The 23567-nt window shown below is 43.2% G+C and overlaps 1 protein-coding gene across 2 annotated transcripts in view; it reads right to left on the bottom strand.

Moving 5' to 3' along the window:
- Nucleotides 1-7321: 7321 nt before the first annotated feature.
- The window catches only part of LOC143959497 (uncharacterized), a 38250-nt gene continuing 22004 nt past the window's right edge, over nt 7322-23567 (bottom strand). Inside the window, exons 1-2 of one of the 2 annotated variants that reach the window (XM_077468177.1) lie at nt 11477-11558; nt 7322-9168 (exon numbers count right to left, since the gene is read on the bottom strand). In XM_077468177.1, coding sequence (XP_077324303.1) covers nt 8378-9168; nt 11477-11531 — 846 coding nt within the window. In that variant the 5' untranslated portion in view covers nt 11532-11558 and the 3' untranslated portion in view covers nt 7322-8377. Of the gene's footprint in view, nt 9169-11476; nt 11559-23567 lie in introns of those variants that run through there. The other variant, XR_013270240.1, reaches the window with a different exon arrangement.

Below are 23567 nucleotides of genomic sequence, written 5' to 3'. Positions count from 1 at the left end.
TATGCAACACCAGTTTCGGACAAAATCCGTCGGACAAAATCCGACGAATTTTGTTGTCGGAATGTCCGGCCGTGTGTACAAGGGCTTATGGGATAAGGGAAGACTCTGATGTAAGTAGGGACTCTAATGTGGTAAGAGAGGTCTCCGATGGGGCACTGGATGTCAGGGACACACTGATCAGACAGGTGCCGACTACATTTTATTTTAATGCGCCTTTTTTTAATGACTGAAGTTTATTTGGAATTTCTTTACTTCTTTTTACTGAAATTCTTTTTCTGCGGTTCTGAATCATATCATGCTGATCACAAAAAAAATAATTTAAAAATGTAACGATTTTTTTTTTTTTTCCGCCTAATATTTCTAATATTTGTAAAATATACTACTGGACTCTCATACTGAAAAGTTTGAAGGACAGTTAGGACCATCATGAGAGTTTTTTTTTCTTTTAGATATGGTGTGGAGAAGGTTTGGTATCAAGAAAATAACAGCCAATTGAGGGAGAGACAGCTATATGAAATGAGTCGTGATACATCTTATGATTCTCCTACGTGAGTGTATACCATATAGTGGTGTTGAAAAATAACTGCAGGGGCTTTGGAACACCCGGACATGTTTTCATTGGGAATAGTGAAATTAGCAATGGTAATTTCCCTGAGGGTTTTCCGCAAAATGCATTGGAGTCAGTGGGACCTGGACCTGTTCTTGTGCAGCCTAGTCTACAGTTTATACTAATTTTACAGGTCCTCTGCCACTCATGTAGGTTTGTTGCCATCTAGTGGATGTCTTTATTACTACTCCCAGAGTGCAAGCACAGGACAATGTCTGCTGGCCCTAATGTTATGTATGAGTACTATTAGGCTGGATTCCCACCTATGGCAGTTTTAGTGCTTTATTCATTTTGCAGATTTGCACTACAGATCGTGTTCCATAGGAAACCATGTTAAATGGACTGTAGTGCAAATCTGCAAAATGCACTAAAAATGCCATAGGTGTGAATCAGGCGACAGCTTTACAAGTGTCACATCTCTGGTAAGGGTAAAATTCCTTTCAAATTCTCAAAAAAAAAAAGTTGTTCTCTCAGGATACTCCAATTCATTGGGAGCTATTATATATTTTAACCACTTGAGACCCGCGCTATAGCCGAATGACGGCTACAGCGCGGACCTCCTTTGCCGGGACTACGTCTATTGACGTCGTCCCGTGCACGAGCGGCCTGCGCGCCCCCTGTGGGACGCGCGCGGAGCGCCCTGTGATCGGTGAGTCTATGAGACTCGCCTGATCACGGATCCGAGCAAGGGGTCGATCCCGACCCCTTATCACGGGATCAGCTGTCAGCCAATGACAGCTGATCATGTGATACAACGGAGCCGGTAATCGGCTATTATTCCTCCTCGCGCTGACAGAGCAAGGAGAAAAAAAAAAGCCGATCACCGGCGGGCCGTGATCGGGACATCAGTCCCGATCACGGCCAGCCCTGCCAGTGCTCACCTGCCCCCTGCCAGTGCCACCACATTAAAAAATAAGTGCCCCCCGTCAGTGCCACCCAGCAGTGCCCACAGTGCCACCCAGCAGTGCCCACAATCTGCCTCAAAAACGGTGCTGCACCCAAGTGCCACATATCAGTGCCCATCAGTGTCATCTACCAGTGCCCAGCAGTGCCACCTATCAGTGCCACCTATCAGTGTCCATCAGTCCCATCTATCAGTGGTACCTATCAGTGCCCCTTAGTGCCACCCATCCGTGCCACCCATCCATGCCACCTTATCTGTACCCATCTTTGCCCATCAGTGCCGCCTTATCTGTGCCCATCAGTACTGCCTTATCTGTGCCTATCAGTGCCACCTTATCTGTGCCTATTAGTGCCGCCTTAACTATGCCTATCAGTGTCCACCAGTGCAGCCTATCAGTGCCGCCTCATCAGCGCACTTCAATGAAGGAGAAAAATGGCCTGTTTGCAAAATTTTATAACAAACTATTAAACATGATTTTTTTTTTTTTTTTGCATCTTTTTTTGTTTGTTTAGCAAAAAATAAAACTCCGAGCTGTAATTAAATACCACCAAAAGAAAGCTCTATTTGTGGGGAAAAAATGATAAAAATGTCATTTGGGTACAGTGTTGTATGACCGCGTAATTGTCATTCAAAGTGCATCAGCGCTGAAAGCTGAAAATTGGTCTGGGCAGGAGGGGGGTTTAAGTGCCCAGTAAGCAAGTAGTTAAAGATGAATTCTTCCTAAAAAGAACAGCGGGGTCTTCAGGGAGACAAGGTCCAAGGATTTTATACATTTTTTTAAAATGTTTATTAAAAACCTTTTTCATCGCCCTGAATCAGTCTGAGTAGGAAGTGAGGAATGACCAACCAAAATCATTCAGCCCAGGTTCACACCAGTGCGATCACAAACATTCCATGCTATTCGCACCCACACAGGGTTGCCACGTCATCCCTTTAATCGAGGACACATATGAATTACACGGGTTCTGAGGCTGAATTAATGCAGATAAGGCACCGAGTGAGTTTAATTACCACCTTAACCACTTTCAGCCCCGGACCATTTTACTGGCTTAAGCCCAGACCACTTTTTGCAATTCGGCACTGCGTCGCTTTAACTGACAATTGCGCGGTCGGGCTCCCAAAATAAATTGTCGTTCCTTTTTTCCCCACAAATAGAGCTTTCTTTTGATGGTATTTGATCACCCCTGCGGTTTTTATTTTTTGCGCTATAAACAAAAATAAAGGGACAATTTTGAAAAATGCATAATTTTTTACTTTTTGTTATAATAAATATCCACCAAAAATATATAAAAAAAAATTATTTTTCCCTCAGTTTAGGCCGATACGTATTCTACATATTTTTGGTAAAAAAAATCGCAATAAGCGATTATTGATTGGTTTGCGCAAAAGTTATAGCGTTTACAAAATAGGGATAGTTTTATAGCATTTTTATTAATATTTTTTTTTTTTTACTAGTAATGGCGGCGATCAGCGATTTTTTTTTTTTTTTTTTTTTTTTTTTATTGTGACTGCGGCATTATGGCGGACACATCGGACATTTTTGACACATTTTTGGGACCATTGTCATTTATACAGCAATCACTGCTATACAAATGCAGTGATTCCTGTGTAAATGACACTGGCAGTGAAGGGTTTAACCAGTGGGTGGCAGTGTAGGGGTTAAGTGTTCCTAGGGGCGTGTTACTAAGTGCGGGGGGCTTGGCTTTCATTTAGTGAACACTGATCTCTGCTCCAATCACATGGAGCAGAGATCAGCGTCACTTGTTGCTAAGCAGAATGGGGAAATGCTGTTTACAACAGCATTTCTCCGTTCAGCCGCCCTGTAAGACCATTGCAGGTATGCCCGCGGCGATCGAGTATGCGGGACCCGCGACCGGACTCACGGGGGTCGAGACTGGCACGCGGGCTCACCGGTTAACCGGTTAAAGTGATTGTAAAATCTTGTTTTTTTTTTTTTTCTATTAAAATAACAAAAAGTTATACTTACCTGCTCTGTGCAGTTGATTTTGCACAGAGCAGCCCAGATCTACCTCTTCTTGGGTCCCTGGCTGTAGCTCCAGGCTCCTCCCTCCTGTTGAGTGCCCCCACAGCAAGCAGCTTGCTATGGGAGGCACCCGAGCTCAGCTGCAGCTCCGTGTATCCATTCAGGCACGGAGCCGTGGCCCGGCCCTGCCCACTCTCTCTCCTGATTGGCTGAGATTAATTGACAGCAGCGGGAGCCATTGCACCGCTGCGGTGTCTCAGCCAATCAGGAGGGAGAGTCCTGGACAGCCAAGGGACTTCGACATCGCTGGATAGAAATGGGGCTCAGGTAAGTATTAGGGCAGCTGAGAGGGGCTGCTGCACACAAAAGGCTTTTTATCTATCTTAATGCATAGAACACATTAAGATAAATAATCTTCTGCCTTTTATAATAACTTTAAGTCCCAGTTGTCTTTTGCTAAACTTCCTAAAACCTCCTATTCCCCATCTCTGCAGCATAGACACTTATTATTCTCTAGTCCAAGATAAAAACTAGGTGGTCTAACTAGGCTACTTGAGATAACACAGGACAAGTGGAGAGGAGACAAGACAGCTCTGAATTTCTGACACGATCAACAGGTATTTTTATACGTAACCAATTCCCACCCAACCTATAGCTTAATGACACCCGAGTGGGACTTTTGCCAGTCTGGGTGGGCATCGTATAATGTCCTTCCAGATTGCGCTGTGGCACAATCTGTCACTAGATGTGTCCATCGGAACACAGCCAATGACTTATCAGTGTACTGGCTTGCTGCTGGTACCATGTGACCAATTCTTTCATACCATACATTGTGTATAGTTGCGTTGCTAGCTGTGATTGGCCCTGTCTGTACCATGTGATTGCATTAATGACCAATCACAGCTAGCAACACAATTGTATACAATAGTTGGCAAGAAAGGATTGGTCACATGGTACAGGCAGCTAGCCAGGGCACTGATCAGTTATTGGCTGTGTCCGATGGTCATAAATGTGATCGCATGGTACAGACAGGGCCAATCGCAGCCCATCTGTACCGTGTGATTAGCTCTGGTCAATCACAGCTAATCAAAAGAAACAGAATGAATCAGTTTCATTGCTATAAGCAAGCATTTTACTGAATGAAATTTTCTGCTATAAGCAATCAATGTGTAAAAAAAAAAAAAAAAAATCCTAACCACTTTCCCAGGGTAGTACAATGTTACTATGGTAACATTATATTGCTCTGATCACAGAAAAAAATAAAAAAGAGAAAAAAAAAATGTAATAAAATGTCACCAGGTAGTGTCCCTGATCACCACCACACTAGTTATATAACACCCGGGTACTGCACTGTGACAGTATGTAAAAAATTATAATAATAATAATACAATTGTGAACATTTTTTTTTAAACTTCTTTATTTTCCAAAAAATGATGACAAAAAAATTACAACTTCAAAAAACTTGCTATGCCTCTTACTAAATACCTTACCCCTTGTACACACGGTCGGACATTCTGACAACCAAATCTGTTGGATTTTGTCCGAAACTGTTGCATACACACGGTCGGACCAAGTTGTCGGAAAATCCGATCGTTCAGAACGTGATGACGTTATTTCGTTACGACGGGACTACGTTCAGGCTAGTAGCCAATAGCTTTGATGTAGGAATTTGATCTGAGCATGCGTGGCACTTTGTCCGATCGGAATTCTCTGCACATGATCGGAGTATGTCCGATCGGATCATGTTGTCGGAAAATTTTATAGCCCAGCTGGAAAACTTGGTCGGTTGGATATTCCGACAGAAACAGTCCGATGGAGCCCACACACTGTCGGATTATCCGACAACACGGTCCTATTGGACATCTTCCATCGGAATATCCGACCGTGTGTACAAGGGCTTAGACTGTCTACTTTCCAAAAAGCGGTCATTGGGGGGGGGGGGGGGGGGTGGTATTTTTACTGTCCTGGAATGTTTCAGCATCAAGAAATGAGATTCAGAATTGATTTTCAGCTACTGCATATACCATAGTTTGCGGCCTCTATAACTTTCGTACAGACTAAACAATATACACCGATTTTGGGTTATTTTCACCAAAGAAATCTAGCAGAATACATTTTGCCCTAAATTTATGAAGAACAATTATTTATTTGCAAAATTGTAGAACAGAAGCTAAAGAAAAACCTTTAAAAATGTTGTTTATTTGTTTATTAAGAAAAAAAAAACAGTGGTGATTACCGTATTTATCGGCGTATAACACGCACATTCATTTTAAGAGGGAAGTTTCAGGCAAAAACTTAAAATTTTGTATTGGCGTATAACACGCACACGCTATTTGCACCCGATTTTCATGGTGAAAAAGTGAGTGTTATACGCCAATAAATACTGTAAATACCACTAAAAGAAAGCTCTAATTGTGTGCACAAAATGATCATTTAGTTTGGTACAGTGTTGCATGACCACGCAATTGTCATTCAAAGTACCGTATTTATCAGCGTATAACACGCACCCCAAGTTTAGGAGGGAATTTTAAGGAAAAAAAAACTTTTAGGAGGGAAGTTTAAGGAAAAAAAAACTTACATTTAAATGCCCATCAATGCAGCCTTATCAGTGTCCATCATTGCACCCTTGTCAGTGTCATATGCAGCCTTGTCCACCATTGCAGCCTTGTCAGTTTTATTTGCCTATTTTTTTTTTTTTTTTTTTAATGCCGCCGCCGAAATACAGAGCTTTGGCTCTTCTCGGCAGCTTTCGGCCGCCTTCGGCCGTTCTCCCTCGGGCTTTCACACTGGAGTGCAGTGGCTGTTTCAGGGCGCTTTGCAGGCGCTATTTTTAGCGCTGAAGCGCCCCAATGTGAAAGGGCCCTGAGTAATTTGATCCCATCCCCACCACCACTGCTGCCACTGATCCCATGACCGTCACCACCATCGGTGGACCACACCCACCACCACCTCTGCCACTGATCCAGAGAGGAGGGGGGCCTTCATGGTTTCTTGCACCCGGGCCCTGAAAGTTCTAGGTGCGCCTCTGCTTTGTATTATGTAAACTCGTTCACTGAATATGCAGCAGAGGGGAGGGGCAGGCATAGCCGCTCTGTGTGCCTTTCTCTTCTCCTGAGTGTCTGTGTATGCCCTGGCAGAGCTATAAACTTGTCAAATATAAAATAATAGAGATAAATCCAGAAGATGTCATGCACCTCCTTGGACTTACTGTACACTCATAGTGTGCCTACACTTTTTACAAAGTGGCTGAATTCCTGGAATTCAGCTTTAAATGCCAAATCCACATTAACTGTTGAGATAAGATATCAGCAACAAAGAGAATGCATTGCTTTCAGCTGACATATTGGGTTGCTTTGTGAGAAGGAGCAGCAGAGCACAACCATTGTTCATAGTTCACAGTTAGTAAGGTTGAATAAAGACACCAGTCCATCCAGTGTGAGTGTCTACAATTGTCCCTATCCCTGTACATTGCACACTCACATTGGTCCCTGCCCTCAAGGAGCCCACAATCCAAGGTCCCCATTCATATACTAGGGGCCAATTTTGGACAGAAGCCAATTAACCTACCTGCATGTCTTTGGAGTGTGGGAGGAAACCGGAGTACCTGGAGGAAACCCACGCAGGCACATGGAGAACATGCAAACTCCAGGCAGGTAGTGTAATGGTTGGGATTTGAACCAGTGACGCTTCTTATTGCTAGGCGAGCGTGCTAACCACTACACCATTGTGCCACCCTAATTGTGTGGCACTGCACAGCAAGAAACAGGCCTGCATACATATTGAGCAAACATGGCTGCCATTATATATACAAACATACAAGTTGAACTTGTTAAATTAAAAATATTACCTCTTATTATTATTATTTTACACCAATCTGACATGTGAAGAAACATAGATAAGCATATACAGTATATTCCCTTTATTCTGCCAATGCACAGTAGACAAAATTATAAAATGCTTATTGGTTATTACAGTTGATTGAAGCGATTTCCTGACTCTTTTCAGACCATTATTGAAGATTCAACTAATAGAAACCTGGCATTAGATAAATATGAAGGCTGCCTGTCAATTCGTTTTGTGTCTTTCATGACAAAGATTTGCCTTCAATACTTTGAGTCACTTCCCCAGAACAAGTATGTAGACCAGGAGTTCTGACTTTACTGGCTGCATGCTTGCTCCAGATAATTGACAAGGAAGGTATAGAATCCAGAGATAGCTAGGAAACCAGCATTGTGGGAAGGTCAGCTTTTACTTTTTCCTCATTAGAGGTTTGTTTGGTGGTCTAAAGCCTTGTACACATGATCGGAGAATCCGTCGGAATGTGTCCTATCGGACTGTGTTGTCGGATAATCCGACTGTGTGTGGTATGCATTGGAATGTTTCCGTTGGAATATCCGTCGGACCCAAATTTCCAACTTGTTGGAAATATTTCCCGAACCAACTGGTTGGATCGGACATACTCCGATCATGTGTAGAGAATTTTGATCGGACCAAGTGCCACGCATGCTCAGATCAAATTCCTACATCAAAGCTATTGGCTACTAGCCTGAATGTAGTCCCATCGTAACGAAATTACGTCATCACGTTCTGAAAGATCGGATTTTTCGACAACTTAGTCCGACCGTGTGTATGCAACAGTTTCGGACAAAATCCGACGGGCAAAATCCGACGGATTTGGTTGTCGAAATCTCCGACCGTGTGTACAGGGGCTATATGGTTGTAAACAGCCAACCCCACATGAGCATGTAGTAGTAGTCTTTTCAGAGAACCACTTTAAAATCTCCCCATAAACTCCATTCCCAACTTGAAGAGACTACCACAGCTGTCCCATATTGACAATGCTTGAAATAGCTTGTAAAACATCTTTGAGAAAAGACAAAGGCTAACACACAAGCCCACTTTCCAAGTAAGGGTCTCCTTTAATTTTGATGACCCCCAACTCTTGTCGTGTAGAGTTTCTGACCTCAAAAGTGTCTGGGATGGGTTTGGATTTGTAGAGATGATGTAGTAGCTCAATGGCTATGTCCAAAGACTCTCCTAATACAGTTGACTGCTCACCCGAATCCTGAAGCTTTATCTCCATTACATAAAGATGTCCTGTCACCGGGCTTGGAGGACCCAAAATAACTCCATGGGGAATTTTCCCCTTTGTCCGAGTTATGACTGCTACAGAGAAGGCTTTTGGAATTCTGGCGAAGTGATGATTCCAGGTGGCTCCGGGAGGCTTGTGTTCCCCAACCTGTTTGATGAAAGGTTGAACTGGATTTGAAAGAATTGCCATGATGTTGATGGAAAAGCACTCCAGTGTCCGGGTAGCATCTTCAGCTGCTGCTAATACCGTTGTTCCCTCATCCCAGTTTTTGATTAATCTTCCCACCATCAGCTGAGTCAACAGTGGCTGTCTGTAGAGCAGAGGATGGAATTGGACAGCTCTGCCATTAACATCGGAGAGTTTTTTTATGGCAATGTAACCTGTGTTTCGTTGGAACAAAACCGAAAGGACAGAAATGAAAATGAGAAACAGGAGCACGGCCAAGCTGACGGATGGGAAGAAGTCTGAGTTTTCTGCCCTCCTCGCATCTTCTGGAGTAGGGCCAGAGTGCCTGGTATGACCTACAATTCTACGAGATGGGATGCAAATAAACTGGCGGCTGTGTGCCATCTTGCCCGGGTCTAGAGAAGGGAAAAACAAAATAAAACACAGGTTTATATTCTAGTTATATTATATTATATGTTATGTTATGTTATGTTATATTATATTATAGTTCTGTGTGAATATATTGGAAAATAAGATCGGTGCGACAGCCAGGCAGTTTAGTTAGCATTTACACAATAAGAGCAGCTTTTCTCAACCTTTTCAACACAGAGGAACCCTTGAAATAGTTCTCCGGTCTCGAGGAACCCCCTGCTAAAAATTTGAAATCTACAACTCATGATACATTAGTGTGATGGTCAGTGGGGAGAATGGTCCTTACACTCAGGGCCGTCTTTATTATTGACTGGACCCTGGGCAAACAATTTTTTGGGCCCCCTCTTCCATGCAATTTCGCTCTCCACATGTTCAGTTTACTGAATCAGATCAGGCAGCAATTGCGATTGGTTGCCAGAGGTTACAGTGTATCATTACCGCTCACTGACTGGTTGCAAGAAGTTACAGCACACATTACAGCTCATTACAGCTCACTGATTAGTTGCTAGATGTTACAGCACATGATTTCTGCTTGTTGATTGGTTGCTAGAGATTACTTTACAATAATACCGCTCACTGACTGGCTGCTAGAGGTTACAGCACACATTATGGATCACTGTCTATTTTCTAGAGGTTACAGCACATGACTTCTGCTTGTTGATTGCATGCTAGAGGTTACTGGACATCTATACCACTCACTAATTGCTTGCTAGAGGTTACTGCACATTATTATTGCTCACTGATTGGTTCCTAGAGGTTACTGCATATCCTTACACAGCACGGGACTAAAACTTCAAGGGATAAGGGAATTTAAACTGGGATAGTTGGCAAGTAGGAGGCAGCTGCTTTGGGCCCCACAACAATGATGGGGCCCAGGGCAGCTGCCCCTTTTGCCCTGCCTTAAAAACGGTCCTGCTTACACTTGTGGTCATTGGGAAGAATTACCTCCTTATGCCCCGTACACACGAGCGGACTTTTCAACATCCAAAGTCCGAAGGACCGAGTCCGTCAGACTATCCGATCGTGTGTGGGCTGCAACGGACTTTTGATTCGCCAAAGTCTGACGGACTTTAGAAATGAAGCATGCTTCAAATTTTCCCGAAGGAACTCCGCCGGACCCGGTCCCCTTCGAAAACTCCGCTCGTGTGTATGCTACTCCGACGGACTAAAACCGACGCTAGGGCAGCTATTGGCTACTGGCTATGAACTTCCTTATTCGAGTCGGGTCGTACGTCATCACGTTCGAATCCGTCGGAGTTTAGTGTGATCGTGTGTGGCCAAGTCCGTTCGGCCGAAAAGTCTGTCAGAACTCCGTCGGAACTCCGGCGGAACTCCTTTGGAAGTCTGTCGGACATAAGTCCTCTCGTGTGTACGGGGCATTACAGAGAGCTAAAAAGATCAAAGGTGTGAGTGGGAACTTATCTAAGAGGCAGAAATTTCCCAATGCTGAAGGAACCCCTACAACCTCTGAAGGAACCCTGGAGTTCCACGGAACCCTGGTTGGGAATCGCTGCAATAGAGCATAGGCAGTCGTTGTAATGTTTACATCTCCTTTGAAAGCTTCTTGTCCATTTAGATTTGATTAAGGTCACCATACCTGTTACAATCAAACCATACAATCAACTTTAGATTTACCAAAGCTATGTGATAAGAAGACCTAACTAATCTATCCAATCAATTTGCATTCAATCTATGCACTACATAGAGGTTGAGAGATCTAAATAGTATTAAACAATTACACTGTAAAGCCCTTGTACACACAGTCGGACATTCCGACGGAAGATGTCCGATCGGACCATGTTGTCGGATAATCCGACCGTGTGTGGGCTCCATCGGACTGTTTCCGTCGGAATATCCGACAGACAAGGTTTTAGAGCTGGGCTATAAAACTTTCCGACAACATGATCCGATCGGACTTTGTCCGATTGTGTGTAGAGAATTCCGATCAGACAAAGTGCCACGCATGCTCAGATCAAATTCCTACACCAAAGCTATTGGCTACTAGCCTGAACGTAGTCCCGTCGTAATCAAATAACGTCATCACGTTACGTACGATCGGATTTTCCGACAACTTTGTCAGACCGTGTGTATGCAACACCAGTTTCGGACAAAATCTGTCGGACAAAATCAGACGGCTTTTGTTGTCGGAATGTCCGACCCGTGTGTACAAGGGCTTACATGCATTGCGAGCTTAAAGCAGATTATTATTATGTTTAATATCTTTCTAGAAGTTGTTAAAGTTAGTACAGAGACAATAGTGGAGCGGTTTCCATGATGCAATCTTATCCTTACCCTGTGCTTGTTTCCTCTGCGGAGGACTGAAGTAGAATCCTATCTGTCTTTGCATTAGCAGCAACCTATAGAGATGGATCAGTGGAGAACTTGACAGACAACTGCAGCACAAACTCTTAATGGCCTCGAGGAGAGGCAAATTGATCAACGCTCCACCCCGAGACGCTTCGCTGTGCAGCTACTCGTTGTACCCTGCAGCCTAAACTTAAATGTTCTCAGAAAGAACTTCAGTCTAATTAAAAAACAGGATATTGATCTAGAATCAAGAGGTGTAAAAAAATGGGAGAGCACTGGAGCCAACTTAAAAAAAAAAAGCTCTGAGTAACCATGTCTGTATTTAGAAATATTAAAGCGGAACAACGCTGCATCTGAGCACCGCAAACCAGAAACGCTAGTTAATTCATTTTTAATATTCAAAGCAAACTCTCCCATCCATCCGTGCCTCCCTGCTTTATTTTCCTGAGAAATCACTTTGAAACCCCCCCTAGCATCTCTGGCCGTGGTAATCTTGAGTAAGGGCAAATGGTTTATGTAGCATTTACATCCTGAAATCCATCTGCCCTTAGCTCAGGCACGCAGGCAGGAGAGTGCACTTAGCTAAGAGAAACCCCTCCTCCTCTCCTAAAGACTCCTAGGATCTATGGCATAATTTGCCTAGGTATAGAAACCAGGTCATAACTAAAGAAGTATACAAATAGTGAATGTTGATAGAGTGAAGTTCTTCTGTAACTCAATTCATTCTTCCATTACTCACTAAGAATCAGATTTAGAAAGCTGCAAGGAGAGCTAGAAAAACACTTAAACAAGAAGTAAACCCTGATTGGCTTTTACTTTCTCTTTTTTCTCTTGCAAAAAAAAAGCATAATGGGCACTAGCCTGCATCCTAAGCCCGCCCTGTCCCCGCATCCATCTTCACCCCTCTTCCTTTCCGGGGGCCGCGGACACCGGCTCTGTGACCTGGCCGGAGCCACATGATGTCACTTCCACGAGGGAGCCATCAGTCACGGCACTTGCGAGTCAAAAAAACAGCACGGAGGTCCGTTTCTTCACAGCGCATGCACCGATGACATCATCGGCGCACTACAAGGTATATATCTCCTAAACGGCGCACGATTAAGAGATAATTCCACTACCTATAGGTAAGCCTTATTCTAGGCTTACCTATAGGTAAAAGTGACAATCGGGGGTTTACAACCACTTTAATATTGGTTGAGAAGCCACTTCCATTTTGACACTCCCAAAGACAAAAGGCGGTATCGGTTTTCAAGACCCACTAAAATACCACGAGGCCGTGTACTTACCTAGACTTCAACTGGTGTGCCCAAGGAGATAAAAAAAAACTGTGGGTACACTTAGAACAGGCGAGGGTGGGTATAATGTTAGCTAGACTCCCCTGGATTTCAGATGAAGCCATCCCGATAGAGGTCACCCAACAACCCCTGGCTGCAGCTACTATTAAAGTTGTTAGATTCGTCTTCAAACATACAGATACTTTCACCTTTCCCTAGTCCAATAATCCCAAATCCTTCATCCTGGACTTAACGATCATCAATTTTGATGAACTTATTTGTGAGGAGTCCCATTGCTTGTTGCATTTCTTTCAAGAAAAAGCGCTTATGACGAGTCATGAAATTTAAATGAATTTCTCCCACACTTTGGACTTCCTTCACCGACTGTTCCCAGTTGGTTGCATATCTTCGCACTTTACTGGAGAGGTTTTCTATAAAAGAGACCTTTCTAAGTTTGAGCAGTCCTGCCTTGCAGGGAAACCAATGAGACATTTATTGTGCCCCTTCGCCTGACTTCTCTGTCAAGATCAATGGCACATCTATCAGTCCGTCCCCACATGCCAGGGTGCTAGGGGTAACCTTAGACTCCGAACTGTCCTTTCAGGCCCACATACAAGCCCTGTCCAAATCGTAGTTTCATAGTTAGTAAGGTTGAATAAAGACACCAGTCCATCCAGTTCAACCTGAGTGAGTGTCTACAATTGTCCCTATCCCTGTACATTGCACACTCTCATTGGTCCCTACCCTCAAGGAGCCCACAATCCAAGGTCTCCATTCATATAATAGGGACAATTTTGGACAGAAGCCAATTAACCTACCAGCATGTTTTTGGATTGTGGGAGGAAACCGGAGTACCCGGAGGAAACCCACGCAGGCACAGGGAGAACATGCAAACTCCAGGCAGGTAGTGTCAGTGGTTGGGATTTGAAGCAGCGACCCTTCTTACTGCTAGGACAAGAGTGCTAACCACGACACCATCATGCCGCCTCTGCAACATTTCCACAATACGCCCCTTTTTAACTAAAGACACCACCAAGCTTCTAATTCACTCCCTGGTCATCTCTCGCCTCGACTACTGCCACTCCCTCCTCGTTGGATTACCTTTACACAGACTATCCCCCCTTCAGTCCATAATGAATGCCGCTGCCAGACTCATCCACCTTACCAACCATTCAGTGTCCTCCACCCCTCTCTGCCAATCCCTGCACTGGCTTCCACTCACCCAACGAATACAATTCAAAGTACTAAAAATAATTTACAAAGCCGCCCATAACTCTGCCCCCAGCTACATCACTGACCTAGTCCCAAAATACCAACCAAGCCGCTCTCTTCGGTCATCCCAAGACCTCCTGCTCTCTAGCTCCCTTGTCCCCTCCTCCCCCCATGCTCGCCTCCAGGATTTCTCCAGAGCTTCTCCCATCCTTTGGAACTCCCTACCCCAATCTGTCCGACTGTCCCCCTAATCTATCCATCTTAGATGATCCCTGAAAACCCTTCTCTTCAAAGAAGCCTATCCTGCTTCTAACGAACACTGTTTTACTTCCTTCATCAGCTCCTTCCCCACAGCTATTACCTTTTGTATCAATTGCCCCTTCCTTTTTAGATTGTAAGCTCTAACGAACCGGGCCCTCTGATTCCTCTTGTACCAAATTATAATGTAACTGTAATGTCTGCCCTCATGTTGTAAAGCGCTGAGCAAACTGTTGGCGCTATATAAAACCTGTATAATAATAATTGTCTCATTTGTACTCAGTCCTGATAACGGCCAGTGCCCCACAGAATCTTTCCCTTCAACAATGGAAAAGAGATTTACAAATTACTAGGCTTGTGCAAATTGTTTCGTAACGAATCAACATTTGGCCGAATTTCGCATCTTTCGGACATTCGGATGCATCCGAATAAAAAAATAACGAATTACTTATGCGAAAGCAAGGATCTCCTATATACCCATTTGTTTTAATATGTCTTGTTCATTGCATTTTTTGAGTGGTTACTCTCTCTCGGTACCACATTGCTTTCTGTATTTATGGCTCTAATTGTTTTTGTCTTTTTCCTGCCTGTATTATGGGGTCTTTCCCTACCGGAGATAAATAAATAAAATATATATTTGAAAAAAAAATAACGAATTACAACGAATACGAAAGAAATATAACAAATGAATTTGAATGAATTCAACATGATTCGGTAATTCTTTAAAGATCTAATGACAAAAGGTCAGCTCAAAGTAAATCTTATAGTCCAATCAGCTAATTAATTTTGTGCCTGAGGTTGGATTACTGGCAAAGTGCATTCCTGAGAACTGAGTGAGAAGGGTGTTGTGTTGTATTTGAGCCGAGGAGAAGAGACGTTGTCATTGTGTGTGTTAAAAGATTCAATAAACAAACGACTTTCCAAACTACGAATCATTATCACGAATGTCTATACATCAGTGCTTGACAAAACCCGGTCGCCAGGTCGCATTGGCGACTAGAATCAGCGACCTTGCGCCTGGGGCAGCATAGCTGGGGGTATCCCGTCTCCGTGGACCCCCCCCCCGCGCGATCGCGTCGGGCCGAGCGAACGCGTCGGGCCGCGCCGCAGGCGGCCGGTAATTGAGCCCCCGGCTTTGAGGCCTTCTGTAATCCTATGGTTCCTTCTGGAATCTGGCGCCCTCTTGTGGTGGCCGTTGGAATTACAACCAACAATGCTAATCGGATTGCCTGCCAGTCTTTCTCCATCCCTTTACTTAGAACCCCTAAACAAAAAAAAAACAAAAAAAAATATATATATAGTATATTATATATATATATATATATATATATATATATATATATATATATATATATATATATATTTTTTTTTTTTTTAATTATTTATTCTAACACCCTAGAGAGTAAAATGGTGGTCGTTGCAATACTGTCTGTCACACCGTATTTGCACAGCGGACTTACAAGCGCACTTTTTTTTGGGGAAAAAAAATGTATTTAATAAAAAAAAAAGACAACAGTAAAGTTAGCCTAATTTTTTTTTTTTATATTGTGAAAGATAATGTTACGCCGAGTAAATCGATACCCAACATGTCACGCTTCAAAATTGCGCCCGCTCATGGAATGGCGACAAACTTTTACCCTTTAAAATCTCCATAGGCGACGTTTAAAAAATTCTATAGGTTGCACGTTTTGAGTTACAGAGGAGGTCTGGGGCTAGAATTATTGCTCTTACTCTACCGATCACAGCGATACCTCACATGTGTGGTTTGAACACCGCTTTCATATATGCGTTCGCTTCTGCACGCAAGCTTGGCGAGACAGGGCGCATTTAAAACATTTTTTTTTCTTATTTTAACTTTTATTTTAATTTTTTTCACTGTTCTTTTAAAAAAAAAAAATGTGTGTCACTTTTATTCCTATTACAAGGAATGTAAAAATCCCTTGTAATAGAAAAAAGCGTGACAGGTCCTCTTTTATATATGAGATCTGGGGTCAGAGAGACCTCACATCTCATATTTACACTAAAATGCAATTTAAAAATGTCCCTCTAAGAGCTATGGGCAATGACTTGGAGACAGGTGGGGGGCTGGGGGCTATCTTCCCCTCACTCGTCTCCATGTCAGGCCAGGGACAGGTCCAGATCGCCGTCACGGACCTGGCTCCTAACTTTTTTAGCTGGCTCCTAGATTCCAAGCAAATTTGTCAACCCCTGCTATACATACATAAATAGCGAATTTCAACGATTACGAACGAATGAATTCGACACTCTACGAATAATAACGAATTATCCGAAAACGTATTAACGTAACATAACGAATATAACAGAACGAAATGATGTATTTTGGGAATGTCTGAAACAACGACTTCTGGGATATGGTTGAACAAATGGTTAAATAACCAACTGGTGTGTCTCTTGAGAAGAAACCCACAGCATACTTACTTCATGACATACCCTTATTCAATAAAGGCTACAAAAATTCATTGTTGAGACACCTTCCAACGGCTGCAAAAGCATGTATACCAACACTTTGAAAAAGCCAAGTCGCTCCAAATAAATCTCTCTCACTGGCTGGCTGGAACTACAGAAAATTCAGGAAATGGCAAATGGAGGACCTCGCAATGGCTATGAAAAAACAGAGAGAGAAATACTGGAGAATATGGACTCTGTATCTCCTATATAAAGATCAGTCTCCCTTAGTATTAAAGGATTTCTTCTTTTTGATGAAATGGTGTATTGTTATCTGCAAATTTCTTGGTTGATTTGTAACCTTCTGGTTATAATTCCAAGATATCTTATATATAAATAAGGAGTTTGGAGAAGGGCAGGAGAAAGGAAAGGAAAGAGAGAAAGGTATATTTAAAACTAGGAGGGAAAAAGGAAAAAAAATACTGCAGTTTGTCAGTCCAGAATGTTGCGGCTGCATTATTTTAGAATGTTTGTTTGTTTTGTTTTTTTTTCTACTTTTTTTTTTCTGTTTTTTTTTCCTGGTGTTCTGGCTAGTAATACAGCTCCATTCCACAGGGAGGCGCAATAGAGACACCTTTGGTCAGCAGTATTGTCAATCCACGGAGCATGATTTTATACTGTACCTGTAATTCTTGTATGTGTGTTTTGTTTTATTATTCTATTTTCCTGCATTGTGGGTGTATTGTATTCAAAATGTATAAATAAAACAATAAAAATAAAGAAGAAGCCACTTTAGCATACCCCTCAGTGTTCATTGAGATACCTTAAAGAAAGCCTAACTGGGAAGAGACATGAAGGCGCCCATTGCTAGTTTTCATTCTGCAATGCTGTCGTATTTACCCTTTTCAATATTTGTGAGCCTAACCTGGAACAAGCATGCAAATAAGGATGTCGGATTTGACACATACATGTAGGCGCTCATCTGAAAATGTATATTTTTTGCATATATCTGACAGTTCACCATGAAACTATAAACAGTTTATTTGTCCCTAAAATGATCACATGGTAATTTAGCCAGTTCCAATTTTTTTTCCAGTCTTGATGTAAAGTGTTGGTGGTAGGAAGCAAATGATTGAATTTGCCCACACAATTGGCATAAGCAGGGGCGGACTGACCATTCGGGCACTGCCCCATGCTACTAAGGGGCCCCATCAGGGTTGCCAGCCTCAATAAAACCAGGGACAGTATGTAAAAATCTGTTAGTTTTTTTTTTTAAATCCCAAGATTATAGCTGCCCCACCTCTCCAGTACCTTTGTGTGTATGTGTATACTGTGTGTGTATATTGTATGTCTGTGTGTGTGTGTATACTGTGTGGCCCCATAATCTATTACCTGGGGGCCCCATAATCTCCTATTGCCCGGGGGCCCCATAATCTCCTATTGCCCAGGGGCCCCATAATCTTCTCCTATTGCCCGGGGGCCCCATAATCTCCTATTGCCCAGGGGCCCCATAATCTCCTATTGCCCGGGGGCCCCATAATCTCCTATTGCCCGGGGGCCCCATAATCTCCTATTGCCCGGGGGCCCCATAATCTCCTATTGCCCAGGGGCCCCATAATCTTCTCCTATTGCCCGGGGGCCCCATAATCTTCTCCTATTGCCCGGGGGCCCCATGAGTTGTCAGTCCACCCCTGTGCATATGCCTGCAAAATATTCATTGGAAAAACAGATTAGAGATCCAACTTGAAATTGATGGCTTCCTACTAGGGCTGCAACTAACGATTATTTTCACAATCGATTAGTTTGCCGATTATTGTTTCGATTAATCGGTTAATACCCTTAATAAAAGGGTGGTGTATAATTTAGTTAATAGTTAACTTAAAAGTTTAAAAAAAAAGGCAATTTATTCTTAAATATCTCTATTCAACTATATGGTTGGGGAGCAAAATATCTAATCCACTCTGAGAATAACAGACAGAAGAGATATATTGTATATGCTATTAGAGGAGATATACTAATCCACTCTGAGAATAACAGACAGAAGATATATATTGTATATGCTATTAGAGGAGATATACTGTATATACTATTAGAGGATATATATACTGTATATACTATTAAAGGGTGAATCTGGTAAATGTCATCAGACTCAGACATCAAATTTTTTTATTTAAAAAAAAAAAAAAAAAAGTAATTTTAAGAACGTTCGTTTGATTTTCTAATCGTTAGTGGTGTCAAAACGACGTACATTTTCAACCACAGTGACGGGAAAACTTGGAAATAATAGAAATCTTCTTGGTCAAGGGAATTTTCAGACAGTGTATGTGGTTTTCGTTCAGAAAGTACATTCATTTTAATAATCGATTAGTTTGCCGATTATTGTTTCGATTAATCGGTTAATACTCTTAAAAAAAAAAAAAGGGTGGTGTATAATTTAGTTAATATGTAAAGTTTAAAAAAAAGGCAATTTATTCTTAAATATCTCTATTCAACTATATGGTTGGGGAGCAAAATATCTAATCCACTCTGAGAATAACAGACAGCAGAGATATATTGTATATGCTATTAAAGGAGATATACTAATCCACTCTGAGAATAACAGACAGAAGATATATATTGTATATGCTATTAAAAAAAAAAAAAAAGTAATTTTAAGAACGTTCGTTCGATTTTCTAATCGTTAGTGGTGTCAAAACGACGTACATTTTCAACCACAGTGACGGGAAAACTTGGAAATAATAGAAAACTTCTTGGTCAAGGGAATTTTCAGACAGTGGATGTGGTTTTCGTTCAGAAAGTACATTCATTTTAAAAACAGAATTTTAAAAACAAGTGAAAAATTTCAAACCACTTTCTTTCATTCAGCGAATGTACAAAGATTTTTCGTCTGAAAATTGATCCGTGTGGCCGGCTTAAGTCTCGGTACACACCTATGCAGTTTGCCTTTGATCTGTTTCTGCCGTGCTTTTTGCTCTGCGTTTTGATTTTTTGCACCTGTGATTTTTCGTTTTTGCATTTTTTTTTTTGGGCCAATTTGTTGGGCCGATTAAAAAAACACAAATTGCTGAAAAAAACGCATGACATGCTTTTCTGCAGCTTCTCCATTGAAGTATATTGAACCAAAAAAAGCACCGTTTTGCGTTTAAAAAAAATAGTCCCCGACCCTTTCCAAATACGCAGCGGCTGAAAAAAAGCATAGATGTGAACGTGTCCCATAGGAAACCGTGTAAATGAACTGTACTGCGTTTTCTGCAAAAAGCACCAAAAAAAAAAAAAATACATAGCTGTGTTAAAAGCTGGGTTAAAAAAACAAAAATGAGCCCTTTATAATACAAAAAAAGCAAATAATCACTACTGTAAGGGGTTCATTTTTTTTACTGTAGAACTGTGAAAGTAATATTTACAGTAGCGATTTGCTCTTTTTGTACTATAAAGCGCTATTTTTTTTTTTTAACCCCATTATATTACTGGCCGATTAATCGATTATGAAAATAGTAATCGATTCATTTCATAATCGAATTATTTGTTTCGTCCCTACTTCTCACCCATTTGTAAAAAATTTTTACCCTGGTCCTGGGAACTCGCATCTTTGCAGAGCTGCATTAGGCACAGTTGGCTTATGCCTAGAGGCATCAGAGATCAAGAAAAAAAAGCTTTACCTTGTATAATTATTGGTCACATATTTATCTCCACAATAAAATAGAAATAAATGTATCTCTTATAAGCCTGGTTATAAACCTTCACACCATGGCTGAGACACCGCAGCAGTGCAATGGATCCTGCTGCTGTCAATTAAACTCAGCCAATCAGGAGAGAGAGTGGGCAGGGCCGGGCCACGGCTCCGTGTCTGAATGGATACACGGAGCTGCAGCTGAGCTCGGGTGCCCCCCATAGCAAGCTGCTTGCTGTGGGGGGCACTCTACAGGAGGGAGGAGCCAGGAGCTACAGCCAGGGACCCGAGAAGAGGTAGATCCGGGCTGCTCTGTGCAAAATCAACTGCGCACAGCAGGTAAGTATAACATTTTGTTATTTCAATAGAAAAAAAAAAAACAAGATTTTACAATCATTTTAAGCTGCCCATGAACGGCCATAGATGATTCGAAATTCAGCTGGTCCCTGCTGAACCGGACAAATTTCCATATGTCTATGGCTAGCTTTATGAGCTGAGTGCGTACCTGGCATATCCACAGGTATTTTTCTGTACTTGCCACCCCATTAAAGCGGAGGTCCACCCTAAAGTGGACCTTCCGTTCATCTGAACCCTCCCCCCCTCCGGCGCCACAATTGGCACCTTTCAGGGGGGAGGGGGTGCAGATACCTGTACAGTACAGGTATCTGCACCCACTTCCGGGATAGCTCTCTGCGGAAAGGGGTGTCGATTACGCCCCTTTCCGAAAGTCCCCCGCTGCCTGCTGGGAAACACACAGATCCCAGAGACAGCGGGGACCATCCTTATTGCGCAGCGCGACTCGCGCATGCGCAGTAGGGAACCGGGAAATGAAGCCGAAAGGCTCCACTTCCTGATTCCCATACCCAAGATGGCGGCGGCAGCACCCGAGAGACGATCGAGAGATCGGCTTTGGGTGCCGACATCGCGGGCGCACTGGGCGGGTAAGTGTCCTTAGTTTAAAAGTCAGCAGCTGCAGTATTTGTAGCTGCTGGCTTTTAAAAAAAAAAAAAAAAAACGCGGAGTCCCGGCGGACTCCCTCTTTAAGGAAAGGTTGATAATGACGATAAAGAAGAGACCGGCCTGTAGTAAATCAGCAGCCTGACTGCCCTTTAGTGCCATTTATCTGACAATTTACGAGGAGGTGTAGATTTGAACCCCAAAGCCCAGTTTCAAAACATGTGCTCAAAAAAAAAACAAAGACAAAGGCTCAGGGGCGGACTGACAACTCATGGGGCCCCCGGGCAATAGGAGATTAGGGGGGCCCCTGGGCAATAGGAGATTATGGGCCCCCCAGGCCAGGGCCGTCTTTAATTTGGATTGGACCCTGGGCAAACATTTTCTTGGGGCCCCCCCCTCCATTCTGAGGCTTACAAAAAATAGCAGGTAGACTCAAAATCAGTTTACTGCAGCAGATCACGTAGTGATTGCAATTGTTTGCCAGAGGTTACAGCCTATCCTTACTGCTCGCTGGCTGGTTGCTAGAGGTTACAACACATAATTTCTGCCCCGTTTGCCCTGCGCTAAAGACGGCCCTGCCCCAGGCAATCAGAGATTATGGGGCCGCACAGTATACACACACACACAGTATACAATTACATAGTATACACATACATGTACACACAGTATACACAGACATGTTTCTATTGGCTGAGAAGGTACTGGAGAGGTGGGGCAGCTATAATCTCAGGATTTTTAGACCAAAAGGATGTCGGTAAGGGACATTTCAGAGACGGATGTAACAAAAAACACAGATTTTTACATACTGTCCCTGGTTTTACTGAGGCTGGCAACCCTGATGGGGCCCCCTAGTGGCCCGGGGGCCCTCGGGCAGTGCCCGAGTGGCCGAATGGTCAGTCCGCCCCTGGCTGTAGATACATGCTCCTGGTTGGTTACTATGAGGCACTATACAGTACAGTTCTCTCCAAACTATATTGCCTGTATGCACGTATTTCTCCCACAGCTACAAATCAGATTGAGATCTGCACTGGAAATTGATAGTATCTAAGGCCTCTTTCACACGGGGCGGATCAGTAATGATCCACCCCGTGATGATCCGCTCGCTCAGCGGGGATCGCTCCGTTGTCCCCGCTGAGCCGGCTGCGGACAGGGCGGTCTCCGCACACTGTGCAGGGACCGCCCTGTCAGCTCTCCGCTCTCCTCTATGGGGATAGGACGAGCACAGACCGTGTGTCCGTGTTCATCCGATCCGCTCTGCAGACGGATAGAAAAATAGGATTTTCCTCCGTCTGCAGAATCGGACTGTTGCGGAGGCGGACGAAATCGGGTGTCTGCGGATGCTCATCCGCAGACACCCGCTATCCCATAGGGATGAATGTATGGCACGTATTTCATCCGCAAACGGATGGATGAAATACGGACATATCGTCCGCATGTGTGAAAGGGGCCTAAAAATGATTTTTCTGATTGATGAGGTGGCCATAGACAAACAGATACGACTCACCAAATATTGGACATGACGCACACCCGGCACAGCACCCCGTGGCTTTTTTTTTTTATTGAGAAAAGGGAACCGGTGGTTTAATTTCACTTCTGTAACCCTGATAAGTATAGATGGGGCCCCTGATGATGGAGATCTAAAGCAAACTTCAGTCAGTCTGGGTGACAGGCGTTCAAGTCACCCACGTATTTGTCAGGTTACATTGTCAGCAACAGGCAGGAATGCGGATCAATAGAATGCCAGTCGCTTGCTGGAACTGGCTCTCCCTATTGGCTTTCACAGCTAAATATTATGTAAAATGGAAGTTCACTTTATAAAGAAGAAGAGGAAAAAGAAGGTGTTAACCCTGTATGTGCTGCTACAGAAGAGTTACAGACGCCACCCCCACTCTATGGCTATATAGATAATATATCGCATTTCCTGTGGACTTCACTGAGAAGATCCCTTTGCTGAATTCCCAGGTTACACACCTGCTGTGCCTATTATGAGGGGATCTCACCTTTCCTGCTGGATTAAGAATACAGTAGAAGAAAGATCACCCCTAAAGCAGGCTATCCCCCCCCCCCCCCTTCAGTCTATTATGAATGCTGCTGGTAGACTAAGCCCTTGTACACACGGTCAGACATTCCGACCGAAAATGTCCGATCGGACCGTGTTATCGGATAATCCGACCGTCTGTGGGCTTCATCGGACTGTTTCCGTCGGAATATCCGACCGATAAAGTTTTAGAGCTGGGCTATAAAATTTTCCGACAACATGATCCGATCGGACTTTATCCGGTCGTTTGTAGAGAATTCC

This window comes from Lithobates pipiens, unplaced genomic scaffold (assembly GCF_037356315.1).
Source record: "Lithobates pipiens isolate NorthernLeopardFrog02 unplaced genomic scaffold, aLitPip1_a1.2 Scaffold_11, whole genome shotgun sequence".
Lineage (NCBI taxonomy): Eukaryota > Metazoa > Chordata > Amphibia > Anura > Ranidae > Lithobates > Lithobates pipiens.
Note: the sequence above shows the minus strand (reverse complement) of the source record. Positions and strands in the feature narration are given on the sequence as shown.